Source organism: Chrysochloris asiatica, unplaced genomic scaffold (assembly GCF_000296735.1).
Source record: "Chrysochloris asiatica unplaced genomic scaffold, ChrAsi1.0 scaffold00025, whole genome shotgun sequence".
Classification (NCBI taxonomy): domain Eukaryota; kingdom Metazoa; phylum Chordata; class Mammalia; order Afrosoricida; family Chrysochloridae; genus Chrysochloris; species Chrysochloris asiatica.
In genome coordinates, this window is record NW_006408543.1 from 13,914,699 (window position 1) to 13,924,478 (window position 9,780).

Consider the following 9,780-nt stretch of genomic DNA (forward strand, 5'->3'; position numbering starts at 1 on the left):
CCATCACACTGCGTTCACTGGTAGAACATGTGCCTTTCACGGAGAACACTCAGGTTCAACTCCTGGCCAGTGCACCTCCTATGTGCACCCACCCCCCATGTGCCAGTGGAGTTAGGATGCTGAATAGACTTCAGCGGGATTTCTTAGACTCAGATGGACTGGAATGAAAGGCCTGGAGACCTACTTCTCAAAGTCAGTCGATGTGAACTCTACGGCTCTCACAATGATCCAATTATTCAGTGCACGTGGTGGCCATGAGCTGGGGGCTAATCTGGACCTGGACCAAGAGGCAGTTGTTCAAACAAAACATGGGAACACTGAATGGTTTAAAATTAAGAAAGGTGTGCTACAGGGGTGTATTCTTTCACCATACTTATTCAACCTGTATGCGGAGCAAATAATACAAGAAGCTGGGTTATATGAAGAAAAACATGGCATCGGGATTGGAAGAAGACTCATTAACAACCTGCAATATGCAGATGATACAACCTTGCTTGCTGAAAGTGAAGAGGACTTAAAATATTTACTGATAAAGATCAAAAACCACAGCCTTCGGTATGGATTGCATCTCAATGAAAAGAAAACAGAAATCCTCAACACTGGACCAATAAACAACATTCTTATCAACGAAGAAAAGATTGAAGTTGTCAAGGACTTCCTTCTTCTTGGATCAACTATCAATACTCATGGAAGCAACAGTCAAGAAATCAAACAACGTATTGCATTAGGAAAATCTGCTGCACAAGACCTTTTTAAAGTGTTGAAGAGCAAAGATGTCAGCTTAAGGACTAATGTGCACCTGACCCAAGCCATGGTATTTTCAATAACCTCATATGTATGTGAAAGCTGGACAGTGAATAAGGAAGACCATAGAAGAATTGATGCTTTTGAGTTATGGTGTTGGAGGAGAATATTGAAAGTGCCATGGGCTGCCAAAAGAACCAACAGATATGTGTTGGAAGAAGTGTAGCCAGATTGTTCCTTGGAGGCCAGAATGGCCAAAGTTTGTCTCTCATATTTTGGACCTATTGTCAGGAGGGACCAGTCTCTGGAGAAGGACCTCATGTTTGGTAAGGTGGAGGGTCAGAGAAAAAGAGGAAGACCCCCAACAAGATGGAATGGCAAAGTGGCAGCATCAATGGACTCAAGCGTGGCAACAATTGTGAGGTTGGCCCAGGACCGGGCAGTGTTTTGTTCTGTTGTGCATAGGGTCACTGTGAGTCGGTACCAACTCAATGGCACCTAACAACAACAACAACCAAACCTGACCATGGGTGTCTGAGGATTCCTGTCTCATGACTCAGTGAGCACTGTGAAAGCAGTCAGTTCACCATGAAATTGGCTTCATTACCACTGACATAGTGGTGGCATATCGGCCTCCCACATTGGACTAGAAGTTCCTTGGGATGTGGGGAGAGCAGGCTTGACTCGTCTCTGCCTTCCTGGGGCCCAGCACTGGGCTGGCCACTCAGGAAGCATCTGCAGACCCCACGGTCACTTCCTCATTCCGTGTTCAGGTCCAGAGGAACTCAACGGTTTCCCTGCACCCTGACCCCATAAGAAGCTGAATTTTACTAGGGCAGAGGAGCTCCGAGGGTGGACTTCCAGTATTCAGGGTGGAGGGAGAGCTGGGTTAGGGGACACTTTGCTCTCGGTCTTTGGTTTTCCAAAAATGCCACTATCTCCCAGCAAGTCATTAATCAGTAACTGTTCTACAGTGGGGTGTGGGGGTCATACTTTGGAATAGCAAATATTTGCTAAAGGCTTTCAGCTGCAAACCTTCACCTTTTGTCTTTGTCCTGAAGGAAGGACTTCCCCAGGCACCAGAGAGTCCTTTACAGGTAAGAGGCAGAGACTTCAAGGGAGGGAGGTGACAGCCATAGCAAGGCAGCGAGGTCTCATTCCTGGTGAGAGGGTGGGTGGTGGGCAGGGCAGAGCCCTCAATCCTGGGTAAACCAGAGGGAGCAGGGTGGGGCCAGAGGCCTGAGCCACTCAAGGAGCTTCCTCTGAGGACAAGACAAGGGGACCTTAAGGCTGGTTTCTCACCTCTCCGCCATGCTCTGGTCTCCCGGGATCCTCCTTCCAGGTTCCTTGAGGGTCTGGGGTGACTGGTGGGTGGGGTCACTGAGAAATGGTAGTTGAGCGGAGGGTCTGCTGGGACCAAGGTGTGTCCTCAGCTTACCTGATGGCACCCTAGTCCCTGAAGACATGTCCCCTGCATACAGATTCTGTATGGTTCAGCAGATGAACCAATACGTCAGGGTACCCACGGGATGGTCCAGCAAGCAAAACGAGGCATGCTGGGCCGCCGTTCCTCAGCCTGAAGGAGGAACTTCAAGGACCGTGGGTAAGACTGAGTGGAAGGGACGGCATTTGGGACAATTTCCTGACGACGTGACTGAGAGAAGTCACCCCAAATTTAGGAGTATCTCACGGCACGTTGGAATCCCTGGTGGTGCAAACGGTGAATGATCTTGGCTGTTAACTGAAAGGTTGGAGGTTCAAATTCACCTCAGAAGAAAGGCCTGGTGATCTGTTTCTGAAAAATAAGCCATTGAAAACTCCATGGAGCACAATTGTGCCCCCATGTACACAGGGTTGCCATGAGTCGAAACGGAGTCAACAGTGACTGGGGTTGGTTCAATATTGTAACATAATGGAGGCATGAAGTGGGGGGGAGGGGAGGGGATCACATCTGGCACATTGAAGGAGGCCTTCCCCCAACATTAAGAATACTGGAGGGCCCACTGAGTGTAGAACTGGAAAACCAAGAACCCAACCCCACCCCATTGCTACCCAGTCAATTCCAACTCATAGGACCCTAAAGGATTCTGGAACTGTAAATCATTACAGGACCAGTCTCACGGGTCTCCCACAAAGCAGCTGGTGGGTTCCAACAGTCGACTTTGCAGTTATCAGCTCAATGCTTAGCCCACTGCACCACCAGGACTGCTTGTAGAATTGGGTCCCTAAACACGGACTTTGGGAGAAAGTAGCTCTTCCGGCTGGTGGGGGAGTGAGACCCTGGATTTCAGGAGGCATTAGTGTGAGCAGGGGCCAAGGTGCTGAGTTGCTAGGCCTGGTGTGGTTCTAACCAGGCACAGACGAGGGCACCCCGCCTGCGGTGGAGAGAGAGAGGCCGGGACCTTCACTCTTGTCCCTTTCCTGCGACTGTTGACCCTGGTTCAGATGAGGGTTTCTGCCGATGGCAACCAGGGTGGGGCCTACAGCCCTGCTGAGCTGGTTGGTCCTGCCTCGCCTCCAGACCTGCCCATACAGTAATTCCAAAAGAGAGAGAGGGTGAGGGTTAGGTGCCCAGCAGGGCTCTGGGATGCAGTCCTGTCGTGTCACCAGGAACTGAGTGGGGAGACACAGCAGAGCTGATGGTCATTTGCTCAGGGGCCAGGTTCTGTGCCCTAAGGATGTCGAGGAGCCTGGAGAAGTGTTTCAGGTGAGGGCTGTGGGGTTGGACCATCTCTGCCCACTAGAATGCAGCACGTGGGGGAATGGGAGACAGTAGTGGCTTCACAGGTCGATGTAAGGATTAGATGAGGTCATCCAATCAGCGTTCAGCCAAGGCCTTGTGTGAATTAGCTCTTCATCCCCCTCCTCCCTGGGAACTCGAGGTGGAGCACAAAGTTGATCAGTTGCCACCAAGTCAATTTCTGGGGGCCCGTGTGTGCCAGAATTGCACTCTGTAGGACTTCAACGGCCGATCTTTCAGGAGCAGACCACCACGCATTTCTTCCAAGGTAACTGCTAGATGGACTTGAACCTTCCACCTTTCAGCTAGCGACTGAGCATGCACAAAGGGACTTCACAGCAAAGAGAAAAAAACATCAAAGGAATTGAGCAGATCTGTCCCAGGGCTGGTGGGTGGGGTCAGTGCTGTATGTAGGACAGGGGCATGGGAAGAGAATTTTGACTCAAAAGCCGGGCAACTCCCTTGCTTTGAGTCCCACTCAAGACCAAAAAAAAACCCACACTGTTGAGTGAATTTCAACTACTAGTGATCCCACAGAGCAGAGCAGAGTCTTCATAGAGTTTCCATGGCCGTGAGCCATAAAGAAGCAGACTGCCATAGCTTTCTCCTGTGGAACGGCTGGGTGGGCTCAAACAGCTGACCGTTGGGCTAGCAGCCAGCACCTGAGCGCTTAACCACTCAGACCCTCTAACTTACCAGCCCAAACATGTCCACAGACCAAGGTCCCCGCAGCACAGGCTGGGTGGGCAAAGCTTCCCAAAAGCCCCTTTATGGCCATTGGATCAAGAGAAGTGAGTGAAGCAAGGTCAATAAAGTCTTGTGGGCCTCCTGACCTCACCTGGCCCTGCTGTGACCACTTGGGCAGAGGGCAGCCCAAGGCATGTCCCTTCAATCACCTACCCGCTTTGCAGCCTCTATTCTCAGGGTTCTCCATCTGACCCTTCATGGAGGTCACATGTCTGCAGGGAACTTGGGTAGGTTCGCTGTGAACTAAGCCCCCTCTGAGGGTAGACACATGGGCCAAGATCCATAGCAGGAGGGCAGAGATACAGTTACCCGTCATCCCCGAAAGGAAGCAGGGTCCCAGGAGGACAGTCCCCATCCTGCAGAGAAAGTATATTGCAAGGCATTAGGAATGATCTTATCTCTCTTGTGTCTAGAGAAGTCTCGTGGTTGACCTGCTCAGTGGACAGACGACATGAAGATGAGGCTAAACCTGCTGTTCCTGGTCTTCCTGGAAGAGGTGTGGCTGGTTCCCGGCTTCATCATCTATGGACCCCCACTCTCAGATGCTGAGGCAGGACCCGGGACTCCCCAGGACCAGCTTCCCACAATGGAGGAGAAAGCGGAGGGTTGGCTGGCGGCCAGCAGGCAGAAGCTCTCCCACGAGATTTCTGACTTCGGGTTCAGTCTGCTACGCAAGATCTCCATGAGGCATGAAGGCAACGTGCTCTTCTCCCCGCTTGGCCTGTCCTTCGCCATGGCAACCCTGACGCTGGGGGCCTCGGGGTCCACCCGCACCCAGATCCTGAGCGGGCTGGGTCTGCAGGCCCTGAACCAGACCCAGACCCTGCCGGCCCTCTTTGGGCAACTCAGAGAGACCCTGTCCCACAACTGGGAGCTGGGTCTCAGCCAGGGCAGTCTGGCCTTCATCCACAAGGATGTTGATGTCAAAGAGAGCTTCCTGAATTTATCGAAGAGGTATTTTGATACAGAGTGTGTGCCTATGAATTTCCGCAACGCCTCACAGGCCACAGGCCTCATGAATCAGTACATTAACAAAGAGACGCAAGGTCGAATTCCCAAACTCTTCGATGAAATTAGTCCTGAAACCAAATTAATTCTTGTGGATTACATCTTGTTCAAAGGTACACTAGTCTGCTCTGCTCTGCTCTCCCCAAACCACAGGTCCCTCACCTCCCCGCTTCCCTGCATTTGGCCAGCATCGGGTTTCCCAAGAACGTGGTTTCAGATTCCACAGAACGTAGATGATGTATCAACACTGCCAGTTGAACCCCTGATCCTAATGTTTTCAAGTGCCTCTCTCTCTACAGCAGTTAGGACATTTGGGGCCATAGTCCTGGGGCATGAAGACAAAGCATGGTCTTTATCATCGCAGATTCAGGGCTATGGCCTGACTCCTTTCCTCTTTACTTCTGGGATCTAGTCCAAGGGACAAGTTCTGTCCTTGGTTGGATTGGTATAGAAAACATGGACCCTCCCACCCACCATAGTGTCTTGAGGCTTAGTTGTGACGATGAGTATAAAGTGTCCAGTTGTGTTGGCACCTAAGCAAACCAACCAAACCCACTGTGGCTCTCACTCTTGACCACCTTACAGGACAGAGCGGAACTGCCCCTTAGGGTTTCCGTATTAATCTGCAGACTGCCTCATCTTTCTCCCACTGCGTGGTTGGTGAGTTTGAACTGCTGGCCTTGTGGTTAACAGCCCAATGCTTAATCTACTGCACCATCTAAAATCACTGTCGAGTCATTTCTGACTCATAAAGACCCGATAGAGGGTTTCTGAGACCGTGAGTTTCTACGGGAGCAGACAGTGTCATCTTTGTCCCTCAGAGTGGCTGGTGGGTTTTGAACCAGACCTTGCAGTTAGCAGCCCAATGCCTAACTCACAGCGCCACTAGGGTTCCTTACTGCACCACCTAGTATGTACTAAGCACGGCAATAATTTGATAGTTTGATCTTTGTAATTGCCAATGAAGTAGGCAAAGCAGGGGCCATGGCCTCCTTCCTAAAGAGGATGAAAGTAAAGCTCAGAGAGGTTGTTTAGCTTGATCGAGGTCACACAGCCAGGTGTGAACTAGGATCTCCTAAGGCTTTGATGCCACGCCCGTCCAGGACACCAAGGTGCCTCACTAGTGAGACACTGAAGGAGGTAAGGCCCCACCCGCCCCCAGATAGACATGCATGTGGTGGACACTGTGCCACCTGCTGGTGGCCTCTTTTGGTCAGCAGGGACTCTTCCCTCAGAACCACTTTAGGCAGTTGACAGGCAGGGATGTCATCAATTCTGTCTCACCAGGCTCTGTGTGATGATGGATGTTTGCGCATGGATGTGCCTGAGACAATGTGGCCAGTAGATGGTCTGAGGCAGACAGGAGGCCAGCAAAGGTAAACCACCAGAGACTGAGTGTGGAAGGGGTTATTTAGGGCACCTGCTGGAATGTGACTTGTTCAGCTCTAGAACAAATGAGGGGAAGGAGGATCCTTGCTCTAGGTAGGCTTCCAGTAGACCCTGCAGGAGGTCTCTGTTTTACCAGCTGGAAGAGGGACTGGCAAGGCTGGCTCACACATTTGTCCTGCCTGCCCACTCTGGACTCAGAGCAAATCCCAGATTGGGATGCTTTTCCTAGTTGGAGAAGGAAAAGGATGGATGCTCGTCCTCTTAAACTTTAGCAAGAACAAGGTTTTTCTGTGGAGGGCAGTTTCTGCAATGCGCTCTTTTCTTGACTGCAGGGAACTGGCTGATTCCATTTGATCCCTTCTTCACGGAACTGGACACTTTCCGCCTGGACAAGTACAAAGCAGTGAAGGTGCCCATGATGTACAGGACAGGCATGTTCGCCTCCACCTTTGACAAGAACTTCCGCTGCCACATCCTCAAACTGCCCTACCGAGGAAACGCCACCATGCTGGTGATCTTCACGCAGAGGCCAGACGACTATCTCGCCCTTGAGGACTACCTGAGCGCAGATCTGGTGGAGGCCTGGCTTCAGAACATGAAAACCAGGTAGAGCTTTCCCCTCACTCTGCACACACTCTGCCTGCCTGTCCTTGCTAAAGCTCACCACATCATTCAGGACACGTGGGAGGACAGTCATCCTGCCAGGTGAGCTGCAAGCGCCATGAGGCAGGGGCTGCGTTGTCCTGGGTCCTCTCTGCCGCCAGCATTCCCCTGGCTCTTGCGTGCATTTATGTAGACACCATTTACTGAGTTGTTCCCTTGCACCAAGCACTGTGCCCCAGCATCACACCAAACAGGCAGGAGTCCCTACCTTCGTGGAGTTTACATTCAGCGAGGGGAGACAAACAATAACCTAGTAGTCATACGCGGAAGTGGATAGCCAACGCTGGCAGGGTGCATGCAGCGGGCAGTAACGTGATCTAGTTTACAGGTAGACCTGCAATTTGCAATAAACAAATCTCACAGTAAAGTGCGTCGCACAATTTTTTTGGTTTCCCAGTGAATGTAGGCAATGTTGACAGCGGTGTTAGTGTCGTGAAGGTGTTTCCGACTCACACCGACTCTGCGTAGGGTTTCTAGGAATGGCTGCTGAGTTTAAACTGCCGGCCTTGAGGCTTAAACTGACCTTTTTTGGTCCCAGTGCGTTACCCCAGGAGTTAAAGTTAGTTCAGGGGAGAAAGACTGAAGACTTCCAGCCTCAGGAACCCTAGGGAGCAGTACTACTCCGCCCGTAGGATCACTGTGAGTCGAATCAATTAAACGCCAATGGGCTTGGGGTTTGGGAGCAGTCTATTAAGTGTCCAATAGTATTATGAAAAAGTTTGAAATATTAGAATAACCAAAACACAATGCAGAGTTGCGGAGTGAAGCACATGCTGTTAGGAATCCGTAGATTTGTTCAATGTGTGGCAAGGTGACCACAACCCTCTAATGTGTAGAAAACGCAGTATTTTCAAAGCTCAATAAAATGAGTAAGCTGGTAGATTGTTGTTGAGTTGGTTTCAACTCCTAGTGACACTGTATAGTATTCCTAAGGAGCTGCTGGTGGGTTTGAATCTCCAACCTTGATGTTAGCAGTCCAGTGCTTATCCTATAGCATCATACCAGCTCTATAGATTAGATAAGCCAAAAACATTCTTAGACCAGGGGTTGTTGTTGTTGTTAAGTGCCGTCGAGTAGGTTCCGACCCATAGCGACCCTGTACAGGGTTTCTGAGGCTGTAAATCTTTACGGGAGCAGAAAGTCTCATCTTTCTCCCACGGAGCGGCTGGTAGTTTCGAACTGCTGACCTTAAGGTTCACAGCCCAATTTATAATCACTATGCCACCAGAGACCATGGGTGGGGAACCTTGTTTTGGCCAAGAGTCATTTGGATATTTTTATCATGGGTCACATAAAACCATCAACTAAGAAATTAGTCTTCTATATTTAGTCAAACGTTTAATTAAAGAGCTCTGGTAGCATAGTGGTTATGAGTCAGTCTGCTAACCTCAAGGTCAGCAGTTCAAAACTACCAGTGGTTCCTCGGGAGAAAGATGAGGCTTTCTGTTCCCATAAGGACTTACAGCCTCGGAATCCTTATAAAGGGTCGCTATGAGTCAGAACTGACTCCATGGCACATCACCACCTAAACCAATGTGATAGCTGAATTGTGGTTGCCCCAGCTGGGCCAGACCAAATGATTTTGCAGGCTTTATAAGACCCAATGGCCCAACATTCCCCCACCCATCTTAGACCATTGCATCATCTGAGGGAGACAGAAAAGAATGTGTGGTCTTGTCAGTGTTTGCCCTGTGCCTTTCTCTACATTTATTTCACCACAATATGTCCTTGTGCCACAGAAAAATGGAAGTTTTCTTTCCAAAGTTCAAACTGGATCAGAAATATGAGATGCACAAACTGCTTAAACAGATGGGAATCCAACGAATCTTCTCACCCTGGGCTGATCTTAGCGAACTCTCAGTTACTGCAAATCTTCTGGTTTCCACAGTAAGTTGTGATCTTCCACAGGGCCCAAACACAAAGGATGAAAGGTCCCAGCATATACTTTGGCAGTGTAATACCTGTTGCTGATTTTGTTAAATGTCCTCAAGTCGGTTCTGACTCATGGTGATAGGTTACGTGCCGTGGAGTCGGTTCCAACTCAAAGCGACCCTGCATAGGGTTTCCAGAGCTATATATCTTTACGGGAGCAGAAAGCCTCATCTTTCTCCTGCGGAACAGCTGGTAGTTTCCAACTGCTGACCCTGAGGTTCACAGCCCGACTCGTAGCAACCCTATATAGGAGCGGTTGATGGGTCTGGTTTTTTTTTTTTTTTTGCGAAGGCCATTTTATTCTCATTTTAAGTTTTTTGTTTGTTTTTTTCTTAAATGTTTTATTGTGAATTATGTGATAGTTTACATGGAAAACATTAGTTTTACATTCATTCTATCGTGTATCTTCTCATTGCCATGGTTACAATCCCCTCCATGCAATCCTTCCCCCATGACCCCCAGGTCTTCAGCACACAGTCGCTCTCCCTCTCTGGATCTAAAGTCTCCCGCTGCTCCATTGCTCAACGTCATCATCTCTGGCTCCATTTCAGGCATCA

General features: G+C 49.8%; 1 protein-coding gene across 1 annotated transcript in view; it reads left to right on the plus strand.

The window, feature by feature from the left end:
* Window positions 1-4,682: 4,682 nt before the first annotated feature.
* The window catches only part of SERPINA10 (serpin peptidase inhibitor, clade A (alpha-1 antiproteinase, antitrypsin), member 10), an 8,771-nt gene continuing 3,673 nt past the window's right edge, over window positions 4,683-9,780 (plus strand). The window contains exons 1-3 of the mRNA XM_006839623.1: window positions 4,683-5,352; window positions 6,961-7,234; window positions 9,031-9,178. Coding sequence (XP_006839686.1) covers window positions 4,683-5,352; window positions 6,961-7,234; window positions 9,031-9,178 — 1,092 coding nt within the window. The remainder of the gene's footprint in view (window positions 5,353-6,960; window positions 7,235-9,030; window positions 9,179-9,780) is intronic.